The following is a 23,557-nucleotide window of genomic DNA, read 5'->3' on the forward strand; positions in this document are numbered from 1 at the left end:
TTGCTGCACAAGTCTTTTCCTAATGTCATAAAACTCAATATTAAAATACCTTCTACTACATGATAGTGCTCATAGACTTCATTAATTGGTGCTTCCAGGTCTGTGTTTCAATGACAGTAATTGACTTTCAACCAGGGAATGTTTCTGTGAATGCCACTGCTTTATTAAAAGACCCCCTAAGCCTGAAACTAATTTTTCTTCAATTTTCCCTCATTTTCATTCCCAGTGACGTTGGCAATCAGGACAAATAGTCCTCTGCAGCAAAGTAGCAGGTTGCTGAGTTTGGTAATTTGGTGTGCATAAGTAGGTGACGGCTTCTGCAAAACCTCATAGGATGCAGCAGCTGTGATTGACACTTGTAGTATCCCAAGAGGGGCCTGTCTTGTGGGAGTCTGGGAATCCATTGGCAGAAAATGTGCCCCTCCCTGCGCCCTTCTTTAAAATAACCAAGAAAAAATTTAAAGCAATAACATTATATAACACCAGAGGCAGAAGATAGGCTTGAGGTCTGCTTTACACGAGCGACGTGTGTAAAACAGAAACCGGTATACATTGTATTGTGTATCATTCACTCAGTTTTCTGCTCCTAGGAATAAAATGTCAGCAAAACTGGAAACTGTTGACAATACTCTTATCATTCATTAATATCTTCAGGGCTATTGTATAATAAACTCTGCATATTAACACAGGTAGTGTTACTATGCCTTATGTGTCTTGCCCTATCATGTCTATTACAGCATTTCTCAACAATAAGTTAGTTATACTGGGAAATGATTAGGTTTTGTTCATTACCACACAGGAGGATCGAATATGGACTCCTTTTGCTTGGTAAAACATTCTCTGAACAACTCGTATACTAATACTTAACAACAACAACCCACCTTACACCGCATTCCATATACACATAATGTTTTATACCCCTCCTCCACAATATTAACAGGACAAATTGGAACATTTCTTTTGTAGAAAACTAGGTGAGACTTTTTAACCAGCAGTTTTCCAGGTAGCAGCAGACATCCTGCCTTTTTTTTTCCCCTCATAAGGTGCTTGTGATGGGTGTCAGATAAAAGAACCAAGGGGCTAATCCTGACTTTTCTAAAAAGCGGAATCGGACAATCCAATTCATAGAATAGTTTTTTGGTATTTCAGATACTTGAAAACCAGAACTGACAAGCTATAATTTCTGGTGTGTTTGTCATTGTTGGATGGACACAAATGAGTGGGTTTCTGTTGGATGGACACAAATGAGTGGGTTTCTGATCTGACATAAAGGCAGACTTAAGCTACGTACACACTTCCAATTATTATCGTCGGAAAACGAACGACGAACGTTCCTGCACGATATATACGAACGATCGTATAGCACCGATCCTGCACATAGAGGTAACGACAGGATCGTTCGTAGATATTGTACACACAATAGATACGATCGTCTAAGCGATAGAGGAACTATGTGCACGACAGGAAAGTGAACGGACGTTCGTTCATCACGCATGCTCTGAACATGGACGATCAACGAACGACCGTACACATGAACGATGTTCAACGATCGTCGTCCGATCCGCCGGTCCGGTCGTTCGTTTCCAACGAGTTTCCTCGTTCGTCGGCGTCGTTGGTTACTTTTTTACGAACGATTTTTTGCCCAATCGATCGTTCGTCGTTCGATTGGAACGATAAAAATTGGAAGTGTGTACGCACCTTAAGAGTGGTGGTATGCTACAGGGGACTAGGATACAATTTTCTACCCAAATCTCAATTTTTTTTTGTAATAATGCATCTCCAATATCCACAACACCTTCTCTATTTGGTTTCTACATTTTCTTGATAATATTGAGTACTTGTGCTGCTGTTTTGTCCAGGTAATAAGTGTGGTTATAGAATTGTGGTCATGGCCATCATATTTCATAAATTGCATCCCTTTCAGTACTGGGAACACGGTGGACCTTGGACACATACATTCTTAAAAAGGATCACCTAAACTGTCCACTTTTGCTTCCTGATAGTTAAAATTAAATGCTAGTTAGTAAGGCTGCTCAACATAGGGCTAGTAATATGGTGTGTGCAGAGAAAAGATGTTACTATTTCAGGTATAGGACACTCTAGGTTTTGGGGGTCCCAGGGTACTCTTCAGGAAACTGTCATGTGTAGGCACCTGGGGTACCGTGCTTGTACTGGAATCTAGTACCAGGGCATTAGCAGAAGGTAAATCACAAATGCATCTCTAAACCTATTTCAGATGCGGACGTGCCCCTTGCAGGTGCTTTTGGTGCTGTATAAGGGTCAGTATGTGCATGATCAGCCCTGCATGCGGTCACTTGCAGTACACTGCTCTACCTGACACCTTTGTTTTATGGTCAGCAATGTGTTTTTCACCATTTTATTCTACCATAGCTCCTTTGGGGGATAAAACCAGATGATCTAACCTTTCCAACTGCCCACCAATGTGCAACATCGAGCCTTCAGTACCCATGACCCTGTTCCTTCTTTACTAGTTAATCTTTCTTTTTCACCTGTCAGTGGTTTAAATGTTTTGGCTGATCTGATCATGTGTGTAAATGTATCATAAGTCGGGAAAAGTGATTAACACTCTTTGTAGCATCAGTGTCCTGGCTTCAATTCTTACCCCCAACACCAAATTTGTGGAGTTTCACCTATGTTTTTAGATTTTTCCAAGGGCACTATGTCTTTTTAAAATCCAAAAATTGGTATTCACCCAAATTGGCCCCAGTGCATTTGTGCGAATTAGATCTTTTTGCATTGCCTCCTAGATTGTAAGCTCTTCAGGGCAGGATACTCTCCTCCTCCTGTGTCACTGTCTGTATCTGTCTGTCATTTGCAACCCCTATTTAATGTACAGAGCTGCATAATATATTGCCGCTATATAAATCCTTTTTAATAATAATTGTCTACAGCAGATATCTTCAGTCTCTGTTCCAAAGGCTAACATCCCAAGTGTCCTTTGATAGATGGTTGTCTCAATGACGGGCCCCCGAGCCTAGATCATCTTTTAGTACTTGCCTGGAGGCAAATGTCCTCCCCAATCCCTGTATTCTAAGCAGTTATATTTGCCTTGACAGTCATGATTATAGACCGAATTCTAGAGCTATTTGGTTCTGGTATATTATGTGTCGGCCATCTGCTCATAAAATGTCACTTCATCTGTTATTTCTGCCTATGCATCCTATTTTGCAAACACGTGTCTTTTTTCACTGTGCCACATTGTTGTTTGTTACATAACCCTAATAAACAATATTGTATAATGTGCTTAGTAAAGGAAACATATACAAAAGTAAAGTTTTATATGATATATATATATATATATCTGTATAAATGTTTGTTATTGACAAGTGTAACAATTGTATTTTAAATAGGTAAACATTGATGAAAAATACAATCAGATTTGACCATTTTATTTTGCATTGATCCTTCTTTTCTGATGAACAATTTTGTAGCCTGTCTCTGTGTGCCACATATCAAGAGTGACTCAAAGCACTACAAAGTAAGTGCAGGCCCCAAAATGAGAGCGTTTTGCCACTTACATTTTGCATATAATGAATATGCAACAGTGATGGTGGGTCTGATTTATTAAAGCTCTCCAATGCTGGAGAGGATACACTTTGATTAGTAAACCAGGGGGATACAGCAAACCTGGAATTGATTTCCTAAGTCATTTGTTATTAGCAAATGTTTTCAATCCTGGACCAGATCCATTCCAGGTTTTTTGGATCGCCTAGGTTCACTGATAAAATTGTATCCTCTCCGGCCATGTAGAGATTTAATAAATCAGACCCAGTATACTTCTAGGTTGTAGTTTTAAATCTAACCACTGTTTTTTGATGGGCATTGGTCACCTCTCCCTTTTACTCCTGCTAAAGTTATGTGGCCTGGCGGTGTTAAAAGCATCTTCATATGCTTTCGGATTATTAAATGGCCATGAGTGCTAGAAGTAAGAGACAGGATAAGTTACCTGTACCAAAGCATGTACTGCTTTTATATTGCTGCTAACTCCCTGGCTTTTTATTTCCTCCTCACTATGTTGAACTGGAGACTGACCTAGTACAAATATTGTTCAGTTTGTTTCTAATAAAAATTTATTTTTCAAAACTCCTTCTCAGTCCTTCTTTTATCACATCCGGTTTTCATGTTGAGATGCTTCTTTTTTTTGTCCCTGAGTTGCCACAGTCTGACTTGATTACATTATAAATTTATCCCCCTATACAGCCCAGGTATACAGACCCCCTACAGCAAGATCCCTGCTCATTTCTGTGCATTTAAACAAGTTATTGGCAGATTGCACAGCTGGCTATTGGGGATGATTTTTTGCTGTTCTAATCATTTTTTTCATTGCATCTTGAGGGATGCTTAGGTTGCATTCTTTCATACACATTGAAGGGCAGAGTGGTGATCGGAGTGCTGGGATAATGTTTTCTAAAGTTACTTCCCAGGATTCCAGATAGCAGGGGAAATGCTTGATAATCGCTCCCACCACACCCTTTAGTCTCACAGGAATGAACTCTATCTACAGATTTGTTCTTTAAAAGAAAAATGATTTTAATGAAAACCATGAAGGCAATCAAGATTTGCTTACTCTCCTAGATTGTAAGCTCTTCGGGGTAGGGTCCCCCTCCTCCTCTGTCACTGTCTGTATCTGTCTGTCATTTGCAACCCTATTTAATGTACAGCGATGCATAATATGTTGGCGCTATGACTCATATTATATATATATTTTTATTCTGTTGAACTATTATGAATAGCGCGGAGTTGCTGCATCTTGAAGCTAATATTAAGACATTGAGACTATAGTTGTGTTTCATGTAATAAATGGTGCAGTAGGGGCCAGTTGGGTATCACTGTCCTCATACCACTGTGGTACCCTCCATTAGTATGTTATGTCCCTTGAAGAAACTCTATCTTTTTGGGTTTCCTTTGGCTCTTCAATCTTAATATTGTCCCACCCTTCTCCTTATCCCTGGTTTTCACGTTTCACTCCAGCTCTCCACCGCCCTCCCTTTATGCTGGCTACAGCTGCTCTGTTTTGTGTTTAAAAAAAGATTTCAAAGTGCTTAGTCCTGTTTGTGGAAGCATTAAATGAGAAGAAGTGTCATATGCCTCTGGTGGTAAAACGGCTGCTTGTGAAAAAATCCTCCCCTGAGCCACACTTCAGAGTAACAGCCAAACCTGATCGCTTTGCACAGCAGAGTCCTCTGCTTTCTACACTGCGAAGATTCGCCTTGTCATAAAATGCTATGTGAAAAATGTGGCTTCCCAACCTCTCTTTGCTCCTAAAACAGATTTTTTATTTTTTTTTTATTTGTAGCTGGCCTTCCTGTGCACGTTGGCTTGCTGTAGCTGTCCCCGGTGTTTACTAAGAAGAGTCCTCATGCCCTCCGGTAAGCAATTCTCTTGCTTTTTATATGCTGTGTGTTACTGTCTGATAGAACAGGGTGACGTAGAATTTCAATCATTTGTGTCGTCCACGTAGTAAATGTTGTTTCCCAAAACAGCTGTGTGCATGTACTGCTTAAAAGAAGTATGTTATTGTGCTGTGCTGTCCATAGCAACCAGTCAGGTTCTTCTATAGTTCATTAATTTATTGGACTCCCCAATCTAAAAATCATATATTTTAGGTTTCTCTGTAATGAGACACTTTACTTTTAGATTGCGTTGTTTGGGTTAAACTCCCACCAACCTCAATTGTATCTGTGACAGATGCTGGTGGAGATATTCATGGAGATAGTTGCCAGATCCTTTAACTTATAAAGGGGAGTGACTTTTCTTCTTTACTCATTGTTTGGGTATAGCTGTTGTATAATTGAGGATGTCTGTAATATTTGCAGGAGGAAAGATTGAATCTTGCTGTAGTGTATTCTGAAGGATTTAACCTAAGCGTTTCATACCATAAATATCAGTCTTTGGATGGCTAACTTTGTGAAAGCCAAAGCAATTTCCAGTTCTTGTTTATTGCCAATTGATGTGTAGTCACCGTTTGTATGTTTAAATAGGAATCGTGGATTTAATAGCAAGGTAGCAGACACGGTTCTTCCACAGCTAAAGGGCTCATGTAGTTCATAAATGCCATGTTTCCCATTCAAAAGAAGCACTCCTGAAGCATTTGTTATGGCTGCATTTGACATTCTTTGACTTGCAACCTATACAGATCTCATTGGGACCAGCTACATCCTGGGAAACCCACATCATGTCAAATGAATTCTCAGAACAACAATCCGAGCCTTAGAATGACAATAGAAATTTGTCAGCTTGCAAATAAGGATCCTATCATTTTTACTCTAATTTCAGTTTAAACACACACGTGTGACACTATCATGCCTCATTCCTGAAAACAAATAGTGTTATCTGGGGAATAAGTTTTGTAAAGAAATTGGGAATTTTTTCTTGCTAACTATTACTGGGAGAAGAAAGATGGGGTGGGGGCGAAAAATTGTCATCAGAGCATGGATAGCAAGGAAATCTTCCAATGTATAGATCCAATGTTCCATTTTTTTTTTAGGACTTGTGGAGTAATGGGTAAATGGAATACAGAAGTAAAAACGATACGGTATTGTACTTTACAAACTGGGAGAAAGCCAAGGACAAACTGGGCCATGCCAGTTATAATTGCCAAGGTCTGTGGAACACATGATCACAGAAGACCCAATTGTCCCACAACCCTGCAACCCAAAAATTGGCATTATTCTGCTTGGCAGACTTCATGTTGTAAATCATCAGTGTGAATTAAGGAGACCATTACTTTGTCAGCCTCAGCTGATTAAAAAAAAAAAAAAAAATTTTTAAACGGAAACCGTTTCAAGCTTCTTGCCCTTTTACATGTAAGTGAAATTTTCTTAATTGTTTTAACAATAGGGGATCCCTGAAAATAATTTCAGGGCTTTGGGGTACCCTTTTGGTATTTATATTTTCACCGCCTACCAGTTGGGGGGTAGGAGAAAAAATGTCTGGCCAGTGGGAAAAATGTCACCATTAGACAGCCAAAAAGATCATTGGTTTCACCTAAATTGACCTAAGGGGCACAACTTGCTTATGGAACCCCTAGGAATCTCTGGGGGTAACCCTAGGGTTTCATGGGGTTGAGAAACAATGGTGTAGAGAGAGAGGAAAAGGGAGCAAAATGCAGCTCAGCATTGTTGAGTTATGGATTGGTAGGGCTGTATATCTCATAAAAGGATATAGCACAAATTGTATCCATTAATAAGGTCCAAGATATATCCAATAATGTTGGAAACAACTGCTAGCAGTTTAGTGTAGTTATACTAATGATCGGTTATAAACTTTTATTTGCCAGAATAGCTGCTTCTTGCTTGCTGAAATGACTGTTATTTGTTGGCAACTATAATGATTACTAATGATAGCACAGTGTGCAGTGTTGCAGTTCTAGTTTCAAAAAGACCTGTGTGACATTCCCTTAGACTAGTTAGGAAACGCAGAAGTAAATGGCAGAAAATTGATTGGTGTTTTTTGGGTCCACAATAAGTTGCCCATAAAGAAAAGCAGTTATACCAAACCTATTGTGTTTGCTATTATACTAACAAAGTAAACCTGTCATGGAAAAGTATGTAGCTTGTCTTTTTTAATGATGCAAAAATTTCTGTAGTTTACATCCACTAAGTTAAGCTTCAGAACTTGTATTTCTGTTGGTTATTTGCTTAAAAAAAAAAAACTTCCAGACTTTCTACTTCATTGTAAAGTCCTGAGACGCCTGATGCTTTGCTTGTATGGTTATATAATTTTTATTACTGTGTTCTCCCTTCTTAGTCATAGCTTTGTAATGTACAGCTGAATTTTCAATTCTATGCCAGTCAGTGACTTTTAGATGTTCTCAATGTGTTATGTCTTTATGTGTAACTGCCTTGTAGCATTATCAGTCTAAAATCTATAGTTCTAAATTAAACTGTGCCTGCAGATCGGAAGAGTGAAGCCTGTTTAGCTTTATCAGATACTTCTTTTGAAAAAAGTTTCTAGTAGTAATATTGGTGTATCAAATATATGGAAAATAGCTCAATATAGTTAAATATAGTTTTTTGTTTAAAACTTGGTTTTAAAGCGAGCAGTCGTGTGTTCTATGCTAGCATCTTTCTTTGGAGCAGGTTTCGATCTGCATCGTGAGCAAGGGTTCCTGCACAGCTCTTGGCAGCAGGCACCTTGCAGGGCTGGTTCTTATACAAGCAGTGTTTGCAGACTTCAGTGGGTGGCAGTAAGTGGTACTGAACTGCTCACAGTTGCCCCTATTGAGCTGCCACAAGTAGAGGCTACATGTGTCATCTCCTCGGAGTCTGTTGGTGTGAGGAAGTGGTAAAAGCACTGCCACCTCACCATCTGTCTGTACTTAGGCTACATACACACGTCAGATGATTCTCGTCCAATAATCGCCTCAGGGCTGACATCTGCAGAGAATCTGGCATGTGTACAATGCTTGTCCGACATCATTCATGGATCCATCCTGGGCAATCCAAGAACGATCGTAATACAAGTGAAGGGAAGAAAGCGCTGAGGGGTACCGCTCCGTCGTTCTCCCCCTCTTCTCTCCCTATGTACAGTGCTCCTTCAGTTTTTTTGTCGTTGGAAAGGAGTTTTAAAAATCCTTTTCAACAACAATTATTGAATGTGTGTGCATAGCCTTGGAGTGGAGACTGGTGATCCAGCCACTACAGTTTTGGAGCCTGAGAGCATACCAGTTATAAAGAAATAGCAACATGGTCACCCACTTGGGAATCTTCTACTGTGCCCCAGAGAGAGAGAATATGTGGGACCTAGTGTGTTATGTTACTATTTTTTTTTTTTTTTTTTGTATTATGATAGGGATAGGCATGGGGGTGGGTAGTGGTGCCCCCAGAACATCCTTACCAACGCCCTTTTTCTGTAATTACCATCACTTTTTTCATTTTACCGGCCTGACTGTTTTAAACTAATAAGGAAGGTCCGATTGGTAGCTGTGGGTTGCAACACTAAATATTGTTTTGCACCTGATGTGAAGTGGCACTCTGCTCCAGAAGATACTGTTTTAAAGACTATTAGGTCTCTTTAAAGACATCAAGCCTTACTGAAGCCCTGTTGAAAGCCTTACTTTCCAGAAAACAAATAAAAGATTGATGGCAATGTTGAGGTTCGGTGCGTTTGCTTGGTTGCATAACTGACCCCATTTCCTTATTTGGTACATGTCTGCACCCAACTGTTCAGTTGACGTATTAACTGCATCAATAGCATAAAATGGAAGGTTTTTTTGTTTTTTTTAATGTGATAGTCTGTGCATACAAGGCTATGACATAAAGGATTCTTTCATCAGTGGGTTATATACACAACACAATGACTTTAGACAATCCATGAGCTACTTCATTCACACATGACTTCAACCTGAATTCTTATTGGTTGTTTATCTTTTTGTGCTACTTATAACAACATCTATATGTGTTCATTGAGAAAATATTTTTGATTGAATGAAAGTATTTTTCTGAAATAGATGAGTAAATTGTGCAGCTGTCCAGCTGGAGTTGGTTGCTGAGGCTGTAGCAGTTTGCTGAGCACTTTGTGACCTTAGATATTTTTGTCCCTCCAGGCCTTCTGTCAGCTGCTGTCTCATTACATTGTTTTCTCTCTGATTCCTTTAACAGTAATTGTGTCCTTGTATCTAGATGTGTTAACATTACATTTCTCAACATTATATGATTTCCTCTGGCTTTTGATTTCTATGTAAAGTGACATTAACAAGCATGCTTGCATTTTTTGTCAATTGTAGAAACTCCATGTTAGTGAGTAGTGAGTGACGGTAATGCTTCTATTAACACTTGTAGCTGGATAAAACAGTGACCTTATACTAAGACTTTATCTGTTTTTAAAGATTTAATGAAGATACCACATACCTCTCCTTCATACTTAGAGACCTGGCTCCAATAAACAATGTAGTGTGAGATCAGTAAAGAAGCGGGGAATCCATTAGGAGCACAGACTCACTTTTAGAACTTGCTAGGAGAATACTATAAGCAGTTGCTTGATCCTGAATGGGCAGGGATTGTGTCTTTAAAAAAAGAACCCATATTCAGCGAAAAAGCAGAGTTTTGCTATTTGATGGCCTCAAAATGCCATGTATAGCACCCAGTCAGAATGAAAGTTTTCACCAATTTCTCTGGAAAAAACTGACACATGGTTTCCCCATGTCTCTAAAATTTGGTTGTTGCACTTTTTCCCCATTTGATAATATTTTTCAGTGTTATGTTTTTATAAAACCTGATAACATAATCCATTTTTAGTTAGCTACATGTCCAAAAATACATAAAAGCTCATATTTTTATATTTTTCAGTCACTTACACAGTTTATTCTTTTTACTGTATAAGTACAGGTCCTATCTAGTTATTAGTTTATTTATGTCTGGTACCAAAAAGTTCTGCTTTTGTTGAGTAATAATCATTCAAAGAGACCTGATTACCAACCATTCTCACTTTTGTTTTATTATGAAGCCTTGCATAAAACTGTAAAAAGACATAATGGATGTATACATAGTGCATCCTTGTCTTTTGATGACCTATGTGTAAAGATGGCCAATGTTTCCAGGGGTTTGGGTTCTGATTCCTATCCCTATGGTTATTTTACTCATACAACATACAATTTTGAGGGGTGACTAGTTGGCTTTGTAACTAAAGTAACAAGAAGCTGTAGTTCTGTAAAAAGCCTGGTGAATTTAAGCCACCAAAGGTAATGTAAAACTTATTAAGGGGTACATTTTTGCACTTAAGCACAGTTCTTTCTTTTCCTCAGTGGTTCACGGGTTGTATTTGCTAATTGGAGATGTGGTTTAAAAGTAGTCTTCTCATAATTGAATGACCCAATACCTTCAGTAACATATTAAGGGAATAAGCACATAAATATCCCTTTTAAAATCCCCTACATTAGCAAGGAATCTTGAAACCATTTTAATGACTGCATTATGCGTGCCTCAGGAACTTTGATGCAAAGACCCAGTTACTGGAAGCCTTAAGAGCTACATTTAAGCCTAGTGATAATGCTTCCACCCTGGAATGACTGTAAATGGTCCTCAGAATGATGTTGAGGCAAATACATTAGGGGTAGCAGTGTTGAAACCAGAATTTTTTTAAGCTGGGTAGGAAGAAATTGTAGGTTGGTGGCAGCCCTTGTATTGTGACTAAACTCTTCAATAACCATCCAAAACCAGCCCAGTGGTGCTGTATAAAAAGGCGCTGAGGAGAACACTGGCTAGTAAGGTGCATATCTCACTGCTGGACATAGCAATCTCGGTGGTCAGAAATTTTGTAAGCCGACTGTCCTTTCCCCTCTCAGTGGGAATAGGAAGGAAAGGTAATGGGGTACCAGTTCCTGGGATGGATTACACAAAAATCACATGTCCCAATGCTAAGAGGATATGTCCTCCTCTGGTTTAGGCGGACCCTTCTACTAGGTAAGTTTTTTTTTTTTTTAATTTGCCCGTTGTACAAATCCAATCTGCTAAACAAAGTCTGACTGTATTGGCAGCATGAAAAGGTGGTGATTTGAACCAGAAATCCAATTTAAGGTTTTGGCTGGATTAATGCTTTAAAAAACAATCTGAACACATGTATCAATGACATTGAAAAACAAGTAAAAAAAATACTTTTTTAATTTTAGATCTACATCTTCAAACAACACGGTTTATCGGCCAGAAAAGCGAGGCCGCTCTGTCTCGGTTACATGCTAACAAAATCTCCAAATGTTTATTTTATAATTTGTTGCTAGCGGTTAGAAAGCTCTCAGTCAGGATTTTCTTTTTTAAACTTGAAATTATTTCCAAGTAAATAAAAATAATGGTATTTATCTTGTGAAAGAACTCAGAGGTTAGTCTTGCAGGTATATCAGCTGTTTGTCTTCTCTTGAGCCTTAAGCTGGGTAAGAAGTGATCTAAGTCACCCTTGTGAACTGCTGATATGGTCAAGTCAGTATTTCAAGGGGGAGAACTGATCACGTGTCTACACAGGGTATTGCACACATGCAGGCTTCATTCATATGGTTAGGTCCATAAATATTTGGACAGAGACCACTTTTTTTTTCTAATTTTGGTTCTGTACATTACCACAATTAATTTTAAATGAAACAACTCAGATGCAGTTGAACTGCAGACTTTCAGCTTTAATTCAGTGGGTTGAACCAAAAGTTTGCTTAAAAATATGAGCAACTAAAGCCTTTTATACAATCACTTAATTTCAGGGGCACAAAGGTAATTTGACAAACAAATGAAAAAGCTGAAAATAAAATGTTCATTTCTAATACTTGGTTGAAAACCCTTTGCTGGCAATGACAGCCTGTAGTCTTAAACTCATGGACATCACCAGATGCTGGGTTTCCTCCTTTTTAATGCTCTGCAAGGCCTTTACTGCAGCATACTCAATGCATGCTCAATTGGGTTCAGATCAGGTGACTGACTTGGCCATTCAAGATTATTCTTCTTTGCTTTTTTAAACTCCTGGGTTGCTTTGCCTCTGTTGTTTTGGGTCATTGTCCATCTGTATTATGAAACGCCTCCCAATCAATTTGACTGCATTTAGCTGGATTTGAGCAGACGGATGACTAACCACATGCAAACAGGGGGTGAACATGCAAACTACATGCTAACCTCTGAGCCACCATGCCATCCAATATTTTTGCCTGCCAATGGATGCAGGAGTTGTGTGACATCAATCTCTACAGCTTATCTTGAAAGGTAATGATGGCAGGCTTGCATTATTTAACACAAATATGCTGCATTTTGCATGATCGATCTGCCAGCCAAAGGTTTGTGTGAGCACTCGATGCTGGCAACTCTGCAGATTTAGTTTGCATAGACTAGGAGACAGGATATTTTTTTGGTTAGGGTTGTGTGTGTGTTTTTTTTTTTTTGTTTTTTTTTGGGGGGCCCTTGGTTCACCAAATGAGTTCAATAAAAGATGAAAATCATACTATTTATGCACGTTGTACTAATAAGGCAAGCCTGTATGTTTTATATTTTTGTTTTTTTCATTGCTGTTTTCATTGTGGGGATTTTTTGAACACTTATTAGGTTTTTATTGTTATCCAGGGCTTCCATTACTCACCTCACCTGCTTTCTTGTTGACAATAACATGAGAGGAAACAAGAGTAACTGCAAAAAACAAAGACAGAACTTAAAAATGCTTTTCTTGAGTAGAGTAAGTAAATGCCAGAAACATTGTCAGAATTGTAGGTTTCCCTCACTTCCTGTTTAGTAAAACTGCTGCTAGTAGGATAGGAAGTGATAATCTGTTTAACAGATAGTAATATTATTCTGTCTTCTGTTCTTCCTCTGTATTCAAAAAAATAAGAAAACGTTTTCTACAAAATTTGTGAGCTTTTGTTGCGGGATTGGTAATTTTTAAAAATAATTGTTCTAATACCATATACTGTACTTTATGGCAATTTTTTTTTTTTTTGGAGGTTTTTTGTTTTATTATTTTTTTTTTTCCTTCCCCAGTTGTTCCTCCTAAATTTTTAAAAACCGTGCTGAAGTTTCTGCTGCGTTCTTTGGAAGAAGAAATCACCATTTGGATTATTACTATAAAGCATCGAGATATAACATTTTGGCACATTTTTATTGAGGTGGTGCAATGTTTTTGCAAAGCAGCTCTTATATTTTTATGTGGCGTCCCATGTTGTTACACCTAAAGACAAATGAAATAAGATGCTGTGTTTTACAATTTGCTGATAATATACAGAGATAAACTAGAACATCTTTCACCTTCCATCTCATCAACCCCTACTGGAAACTGACACCACCCGCTGGCTTACTCTGTGAATTGTTGCCTTGCCAGTTCTATTTATTCTCTGTTATCGTGTGTTTTCATTCTGCACTTCTGTTTTTAATACTTTTTAAATCATACCTGTGGGCAGTGACTGGTTTATCAGCTACCGATTTTGGAAAAGCACATTTTAAGCAGTGATCACTTTCTCCTACCCGAAAAGCATCCGTAAGCTGTTACTTGGATTTTGTTAACTGAGTACAAAATACAGAATGGGTGAAAACTTTTAAGTAGGACTTTTCATTTACTTCTATTTATTTATTTATTTTCCTCATGGCGGCACCTTACAAGGTGGTTGTGAGTAAAATCACATGTTACAATAATGTAGTATTGGACAATCGGCTGCAGAATGTAGTCCATTATTGCCCGGGTGCCTGTCAGGCTCATAGATTTGGAGTCCAGTGTTTGGTGGCCCATCACACAGTGTGTTCAGAACTTATAAAAGCTCCAGAGACGACTTTGAGTCACGGCGTGGAAGTTACAAATAAAATCGCTGTCGGAGAAAGTATTGTTTGTGGTGAGGATTACACTCATCTAAACCCAAGGGTTAAAAAAGCCTCCACCATTCAGAGTACCACCAGCCTGAAGGACATAACAGGTGAAGCTATTAATCTTGCCAGTGGAAAAGCCAAGGAGTTTTCCTTTGAAAAACTAAAGAATGCTCCCAACCAGCATGTCAACTATAGGAAAGGACGAAAAGTCCGCCCTGAATCCTTTGGTAGAAGGTCAGCTGATTATGACTTTATATTTGGTCAGTTTGGCAACAATGAGAACTGCCCCCCCCTTGGTTTGTTACAGGTATCGGAAGAAAAAACATTATTGCCACATGGTACATCATTGGAACAGAGCATTAACAGCATGGCCACATTATATCTTCAAGAACTATCGGAAGAAAATATCATAAAACAGATCCTGAAGAAGCACAAACTTGATGGTTCAGGATCTGGAGAAGACATAAAAATGTGCTTGGACATCCTGCTCAAATGCTCTGAAGATTTAAAAAAATGTACCAATATAATCAAACAGTGCATCAAAAATAGATCGATAGGAGGTAACAGCAGTGGTATGGGGGAGGGAAAAGGTGCTGACCATTTTCCAAATCCTGAAATGATTTATATGAATGTGATGGCAAGACTGTCATCATATCTGAAAAAGCTTCCCTTTGAACTTGAACAAGGACGCACAGAGCCTAGTGATCTGGCTGAACTTGTAAAAAGCCTAAATAGTCTACAGCAGCATCCATTTTCACCAATATATGGTCATGAACAGCCTCCTAAATATGAGGATGTTGTTCAGTCACCTCCTTCTCTGAAAGCTATTCCTTCATCTTCCAGTGAAAAACAAGAATCAATGGCACAAAATGCAAATGACTGTACAGTAAAAACAACTCCAGAGGTTGCCCCTCCACTGCCTGCAAAGACTTGGCAAAGAGGCAACAGACAAATCCAGGCAAGTCCTATAAAAAATTATTCTTCATCTTCTCAGCAAACCCCAGCACAGCTTAATTCTGGAGAGAAACTTCCCAAGAATTCAATGGAAAAACTTTTCATTGAAGAGGATTCAGATTCTCAGAGTTACCAAAAAAAGTCACAATGTGCACCAAATTTACCAGTGTTGTCAGAAAGCAGACCCTGGACCAGTGAAAGTCAACTTTCTCAGAAATCGGCTGATGCTCAGCATCCAATGGAGATGTCTTTAAAGTTACCCAGCAGTTCATCTCATTCTCCATCTAGTTGTTGGAGTACTAAAGCAGTGATACCCCAGGTAAAAGGCAACACAGGCATGCCGCCTAAAGTGGGTAGGAGCAATGATCATGAGGAAATTGACAAGCTACTTTTGGACTTGGAACGTTTTTCTCAGAAAATTGAAAACACTTTAAAAAACCCACCACTTTGCTCAACTACTGCCTCTAGAATGCAATATGGTCAGTCAGTCCCTACTGAGGAGCACAGTTTACAATCAACTTCATCAGCACAGGCTACAACAAATAGGTCAGAGGATGATGACAACCTTTTATCACGTATTTTGGGCAGCATTGAGGACTTTGCCCAGGAGCTTGTTGACTGGAGGTCGGGTAGAGGAACTCTGTCAAAGCAAAAGGAAGTCATGCAAATTCTTCAAGAAACCATAGTACCTCAGAGCCCACTGCCCTCACCAAGTAGCCAAATCAAAGATTTTGGGCCCACTCTGTCAATTCAGCAGAAACCTGAGGTAGTCAAGGTAAGAATTTTATTTTGTCACATGCTTGTTATCTCCTGTGAATTATTGTGTATACTGTAGCACCATAAACCAAAGAAAATGTGGACTATACCACTAAAAAAACTAAGTAAAACTCTTTTTGAATAGGTTATTGATGTTTAACAGATAAAAGACACTTTTTAAAAAGGTTTTTGACAAAGTGGTGGAAGTGTTAATACATTTGTCAAGTTTCTATTACCCCCACACTCTTTATTCACCATTTTTATGGCACCAGGACATAGATATATCATTTCTTTTTCTGTTGTGTATCGAGTAAGAAACTGTGAAGTCTTCTCAGTGGCATAATGGCTTTGATTTGAGTTAGATCTTTTGTTTAGAAGGGAACATAGTGATGTGGAGTCCAGGTGCTGATTTTTAATGTTCTAAGGAGTCATTGAAGTGTTTGGTTTCTAGATTATTTCCAGTTCCAATCAAAACATTATTAGGTGTTCCGTTTGATACTGGGGGAAAGTGTCCTGTATTGTTTAAGATGCAAGCGACTGGTTAGCTACAATACAAAATTCAAAGCTGAGCTAAATTACTGACAAACATCAATGAGTTTACATAGCTCCTCCAGTAACACATATATGACATAGATGGTCAGTCCTGGCTTGAGCCCAAGAGATATCTATATAGGGATGGATGGATGGGATGGACTAATAACAAAGAGCCAAGGTAAGGATGTGTTTTCATCCAAGAAAGTAGTCCGGTTCAAAAATGGAGGTGAAAGGTAGCGGACTATTCAATACTGGTTTGTAGTACAGTGTTTGTGCCACATTGAAACCCAGGCTAAAAGTTTTAAAAATGTATTTATCTGACCCATTATTCAAACAATATAAAATGTAGTTCACAGAATAACGTGATCTCAGCAGACATAAATTAAATGGTTTATGGCTAAGTCATTCTTGTGTTGGTTGTCTTATGCATTGATTGTTATAGTTCATGAGCTCTAAAGTAAGTAATGATTTTAGTTAGTAAAACATGATTGTATTTGTGGGAGGTATGAATAATGTAATTCTCTTATTATTCTACGTGTACTTGGAGAGCTGGCATTGGCCATTTGACTGTCTATTGCAAGAGCTACTATACACAGATTAATGTCCAATCCAACCACTGATCCAATAAAATGATTTTATCAGCAGATTAATTGTAAGCAACAGATTTTGGGGTTTTTTGATTGGAAATTAGATCGGATATGTAATTATAGATTGATTGAAAATTGTGTCAGGTTCATGGACTAATATGCAAGTTCAATTGGGAGCTCCCATCTTTCCTTTGGTTTACCTCATTCCCACCCCACTACTGTTAGAACAGACAATTGTACACGTGTGCCATGTTTTTGGTTTACTGTTGGACAATCAAACAGACCGGTTAGTTTAGTGCAAAATTTTTACTTGATGTGCTCATGTGTAACAGCACAGCGCTTTTATTCTGGTGTTTTTGCTGCCATTTCCTATAGATACTCTAAATTGAGGTTCCTCGATTTTAACATGAGGGAACCCTTGAAATAACTTTCAGGTCTAATCGAACCCTTACTATAATATTTATACCCACAGCTCCCAGTGCAGCAGCAGGAAGAATACCTTTTACATTGCAGAGAGCCACAAATTGCTCATTGTTCAAGGAACCCCTTGCAACGTCTGGAGGGACCCTGGTTGAGAAACACTGATCTAAATGGCTAGAACGCAAACTAATACATAGACTAAAAGTCATTGAGTACAACAATGTTTTTTCACCTCCTTATGCACATAGCACAGGATATTCTCTGAGTAATAATGAGACATCATTAATGTGTAATTTGGCCCACGAAGTGTCAAGCCTGTATTGAAGTAATTGTATTATACTGTCATTAATTACATGTCTAATACACATCCGGATTATGTCTCAGTGAATATAATCCTTGAAATACCTGCCGAAGGATAAAGACAAAGTGCAACTGAGATACAAAAAATATATATTACAAAGACAAACACGTTTAAATTTTATACCTAAATTCCAAGGAGAAAGTGATTCTAAAGACGTAAAAAGCCCTTTCTCTGACATAAATTCATAGATGGGTGCAAATGCTTAATATTATTAGAAATCCTACGACTGAGGCATGAGTACATAATGTTCACTATAATAATTACATTTAAATAAAATGCATAGTTAAAGTGTAAATTTTATAATCTATAGCAAAACAGAATATTGTACATCATTGGTGAGTTGATATCTCACTTTCAAGTGAATAAACAAGATAGCAGTAACAATATCAGAAAATTATATAGAAACAAGTGAGTTTGACATGACATAAACTGCCCTAAAAAACAAGTTTAACATGCATCTGTGTTTTGCTTTGGGTGGGTAAGTTTGGTTACACACAGTCTGGGCATGAGAATGAAGTGAAGCGTTTCGGCAAGTCAAGCATACATTTTCTGATCGTGTCTTTCCTATATAAATTGTTCATTTGCATCAGAACACCAATACCTGACTCCTGGTCTCCCAGGAAACTCGAAAGTATGTTGGTTACAGATTGCAGATTTTTTTTTTTTTTTTTGTATCTGTACAAGAAGATGAGGAAGATAATAGCTTTTGGCAGACGTGCACAAGATTAATTTTATGCTTTACCTTTGTTGTATTTTAGGAGCGCAGTGAGGAATTTGCATGGCTTACATTAGTGCTAAGTGTTAATAGTTGTATTTATGCTACTGTTCATTTAGGTGTTTGAATTGGTATGGTAATAACTTATGGCAAAGATCTGATGGCATTGTTTTCAAAGAAGTTATTTGACTCCAAAACGTTTTTTTGGTCCAATAATGAAATTACCAGATATGGGCGTACATCCAAGAAGTTGTGACTTTAGAACCATATTGAGTTTATTTTGTTACAGTGCAAAGAACAGCATAGTGCCAAAGGGTATCTGGATTATGCACCGTGGCCAATTGTTGTGTACACAGAATCAGGAATATGAAGGGTTTTTTTTTGTTTTGACAGATTAATTGCCAAGTAAGTTTAATACATTACAAAATTATGTATATGCCAATCTGTTTTTTTTTTTTTTTTTTTTTTTTTTTTTTTTTTTTTATAAAACTAATGCATTCCTAGAACCTCTGGTTGGGAGTTCTAAACATTTTGAGTGTCCTGATATAACTGCACATTGTGCGCGCTGGTTAGATGATCCTTTCTGGTTTGTATAACATTTCCAGACATTTTACAGTACTATTATTTTTACTTTGTGGTTTGACTCCAGTGTAATATTTTAAATTCAGTTCAGGTCAATCTTTGTCTCTGGGGGGAGTAAGGTAAAATGAGTGTCTCTCTTGAGTTTCTTAACCCAAAATTATTCTTAACTGTAAATTACATCTTATTGCTAAACGGTTCCCCTCCCAAATATTTTATCACTTGCCTAACCCCTAATATGAAAGGCTACGTACACACGTGCAATATCTTTAATGTTCCTTTCCAACGACCAAAGACTTCACGATGCATGAATGAGTGCACGGTTTTGCTCTATGCGCTCTCTCCCCTTGTCTTTCATTATGATGGTTCCTCGTTCGTTGTCCATGGATCCGCCGGGACAGTAGTCGGAACAATGGATGACGAGCTCTTTACACACGCCAGATTCTTGTCTATCAGCCCTGAGGTGGTTTTCGAATGAGAATCATCAGCGCGTATACGTAGCCTAACTCCAGGCAATTGGATAATAACAGATAATTCAATACAATGGAGAGGTTTTACACAGCCCCACCACACAGCACTGGCTTGTCTTCCCTAAGTATCACAGGTCTTTTACCTCTAATATCCTGGTACTGGACATTGAAAAAAGAATCAGCAGAGTGATTAGCTCATTTCTTAGTCACTCTGTGTTCTCCACTATATACCGTATTTTTTGCAGTATAAGACGCACTTTTTCTTCCCCAAAACTGGGGGGGAAAGTTAGTGCGTCCTATACAACAAAAGTGTGATAAAATAATTAAAATAATATACTCACCCGATACCCGATCCTGCGTGTGTCTCTGGCTGCAGCAGCGTCTGTCTCCTCTTCTCTCTGGCAGCAGCACGTGTCTTCTCCTGTCTGTAAAGCAGAGCAAAAGAAGCCGGCACAGCGCCACCTGCTGTTCCCTTTCCTAACTGCCGTACAGTGGAAAAAAAGCACAGAGTGATCAGAAGGGGAATTTGAATGACAGAATGATCAGAAAGGAATTTTGAATGACACCGAGTGATCAGAAAGGGAATTTGAAAGGCATAGAGTGATCAGAAAGGGAATTTGAAAGGCATAGAGTGATCAGAAAGGGAATTTGAATGGCACATGAGTGATCAGAAGGGGAATACCGGTATGAATGGCACATGAGTGATCAGAANNTTTTTTTTCTAGATTTTCCTCCTTTAAAATTGGGTGCGTCTTATATTCCAGAGCGTCTTATAGGGCGAAAAATACGGTATGTCCCCTGTTACCACATAAAGAGTGCAACTGGAGCTTGCTGTGTCTGTGTCCGAAGGTAACCGCTTCACGTATCGCGAGCATCAACAGCATGTCATTAAAAATGTTTAATAAAAGACACTTTTTTATGGAATTGTAGACTATAAAATAACTTTTAAGCCAAATAGTACATTTTTTTTTATATCCACAAAATGTAGAAACCATTATGTAAAAAAAAAATGCATTTTATATGTAAATATCAATGAATGGCTGTGATGTAACCATAGATGTTTGTTTTGTTATATCTGGTAGGGATGCTTTGATTACAGTTCATACCATATCGAGCCTTTAGTTAGCAATGTTGGCATGTGTGGCTGGAACTGAAAAAGGTATGATGATAGATAATTAGATTATATTCCTCTACTCCATGAATTGATATTTTTCTGGAGGGTATTCTGGGAAATGCTCAGCAGTCATCCATCTCTATCAGTGAAAGCAGTTTTCTGCACCATTTGATTGATTGCAGGCTATCTGGCAGGAAAAAGGTTTAATTATGGACTGGCTTTTTTTTCCTTTTAGCCTTTCTTTAGGGAATAAGTTACGATGGTAAAGGAAAACTCTTAAATTACAGATTTCAGTACAAATTTGGGCAAAGCGTGCATGTGCTATGCAAAGTTTAATGAGTCATTTGGACTTTATATGCCTATTTCAAACTTTATTGGCAAGCAGGGTCTGGAAGGAGGCAGCTCTGGTTGTTAATGTCCGGGTGGTTAAGCATTTTCTATGCCGTTCCAAAATATCATTTTGCATCCTGGTTGTCCGGATCTGGAAAGAGGGGACCTCTAAAGTTTTACTTTCTTATTACAATGGATTTGTCCTGCACTCTGCAATGCAACAGATCCTGATATCTTACATTACAGCCATTCTCCTTCCTGTCCTAATCACAGAATTACAGGAAAGATAGCCCGGAGCTACATTCTGAAAGGATATTAAGGGGAGGGCCACATGACGGTGTGAGGGGGGGAGTTTGGAAAAGGAGAGGGTTAAAATGATAGGGTAAAGTGGTGGGGTGTGAGATGGAGTGACAGGGCGGAGTTAGAGTTAGGAGGGGCAAAGTGATAATTAGTTAGGAGGGGTAAAGACAGATAATAAAAGTCCAAAAAGTTCGGGAAGAAGATAAAAAAAGGTCACCCTCTCTCCCTTAGGTGGTCCATGGTTGGTTAGGGAAGGGTTTTATTTGTCATGGCAGCAGGGCGTTTTTTGCGGGTCAATGGGAGTGGGGTTATTACATGCATACAATGTAGTGGGGGGGTGCGGATTTGCATCAGGGTATGGATTTTCGGTATTAGTGAGCCGCATTGGACACTGGGTTGTCGTGAGGCTAGGTGTGAGCAGTAGGATACCTGTGAACCGTCCCTGAGTCGGTGTGATAGTGGCTGGGGGCCTTTTGGGGTGAGCAGGAGTATCCAGGTAAATTGGTAGTGAATGAGCTGTACTGTCATGGACCTGCACAATACTTGTTAGAACTTCCTGTGAAAATGTTATGGTTTTACGGTAATGGTTGTGTTTTAAATAAAAAGAAAAGTAAACTGTTTTTTTGTTATAATAATAAAGGGCTGCTATGGCCATCTTTACCCAAGGACAGGTCTCTGTGTGGTAATTTTCGTGAGTGTAAAGGAAGAGTTATGGTTTGGGGGTATGGGGGTAAACTGGAACAGCAGAGGTAAGGAAGACTACCTCCCCTTTATACTTGTCATGTAAAACAGATTTCAGTATTTGTCCTAACTGTAGTTAAAATAAAGATAATGATTATGAGTTTGTTGCTACAATAGACTGGGGTCTCCTATTTTTCCCTGAGGTTTTCTACTTTGGATTATAGGTCTACTTTATCCTTTAAAGACAAACACAGGTTCCTTTGCCTGTTGCGAACATTTGGTCCTTATAATCCATTGCCAGTCAGATTTTGTGTGACCACGTGTGGCTCTGGATACATGCAGACTGTCACTGACTGGATGAGCTTTCTCAATATGTGTGCTTGCTCCGCAGGAGATGTGGAATTCTCTTCATACTAAACAAACACTCAAGCCTTTTAAACTCGTAAGTTTTCTAGATGAGCAAATGGAAATATCCTGCAGCTTGTTATGAACATTTCAAGATTTAATATGAAATTGCAAAGTAATGCAATGTTAAGTTTATAAATGGCAAACTACAATTCCTGTTAAAGCTCAAACGTTTACCAAGGTCACCAGTGCAATCAGCAACATTGTGCCTTGGTCTTAAATGTAGTTTTTAATCTTGCCTAGTATTATTTCCTTTGAAATTTTGATGTTTCTCTGTCAATTTTCCGGACGTTTTAATGAAGTAGAGCTCCCTAATTGGAGTTTTTGTCTTCCTACTGTGATTGGTGGATAGTAGTTTTTTTCCTGACATGACATAGATCAGAGTCGAGGCCCAACAGAACCCCTTGCATGGATTATAGCAGTCTACTGTATTCCATATATTCCAAGCGTGGTATTTAAAATTATGAATGTAGTGATCCGTGAACTTGATGGACTTTTGTCTTTTTTTCAACCTTACTATGACTTACTATGTATCTATGTAGCGGTATATATTTGTTCCTAAGGTGTGTAATTCATCTTGTTTGTCCTTAAAGGTTCCCCCCAGCCCCCTTCTGAAATGGTGGTGGGGGACTAATTAAAAGCATAACATACCTTGCTTACTGCTTGAATATTAGCAAATCTACATGCATCTCATCACCTTTATTGTACAACCCCTGGCAAAAATTATGGAATCACTACTGGAGGATGTTCATGCCATTGCTTTAGTTTGTTGCGAAAAACAAATATGATGCACAACTATTTAGCTTCAGCAGCTGAACCTTCTGCCATTGTAAAACATACCTCCAAAAAATTCAATGAGGTCATTGATGGCACGTTTTGTTCAGACCAAGTAAGGGAAAAAATGGTGCCAATAACTTTATTTTGCAATTTGTTGTACAAGTCTTTTTATAGTAAGTATGATAATATGCTTTACTACTAGTAAACTGCTTTACCATGGATATTGCAGCATTATGAACTTCTTTTTAATCATTCACATTATGCTGACACCTAATGGTCTTGTTCATCATTTTTA

At 38.4% G+C, this 23,557-nt stretch overlaps 1 protein-coding gene and 1 long non-coding RNA gene across 2 annotated transcripts in view; both read left to right on the forward strand.

The window, feature by feature from the left end:
- Window positions 1-13,164, forward strand: part of LOC140328205 (uncharacterized) — a 76,449-nt gene extending 63,285 nt beyond the window's left edge. Inside the window, exons 3-4 of the long non-coding RNA XR_011920251.1 lie at window positions 5,318-5,390; window positions 13,053-13,164. This is a non-coding gene — a long non-coding RNA (uncharacterized lncRNA). The remainder of the gene's footprint in view (window positions 1-5,317; window positions 5,391-13,052) is intronic.
- Window positions 13,165-13,475: 311 nt separating this feature from the next.
- The window catches only part of PPP2R3A (protein phosphatase 2 regulatory subunit B''alpha), a 52,513-nt gene continuing 42,431 nt past the window's right edge, over window positions 13,476-23,557 (forward strand). Inside the window, exon 1 of the mRNA XM_072407609.1 lies at window positions 13,476-16,008. Within this exon, the coding sequence (XP_072263710.1) occupies window positions 14,062-16,008 (1,947 nt within the window). The 5' untranslated portion in view covers window positions 13,476-14,061. The remainder of the gene's footprint in view (window positions 16,009-23,557) is intronic.

The sequence above is a fragment of the Pyxicephalus adspersus genome, chromosome 4 (genome assembly GCF_032062135.1).
Source record: "Pyxicephalus adspersus chromosome 4, UCB_Pads_2.0, whole genome shotgun sequence".
In the NCBI taxonomy this organism is placed as follows: Eukaryota; Metazoa; Chordata; class Amphibia; order Anura; family Pyxicephalidae; genus Pyxicephalus; species Pyxicephalus adspersus.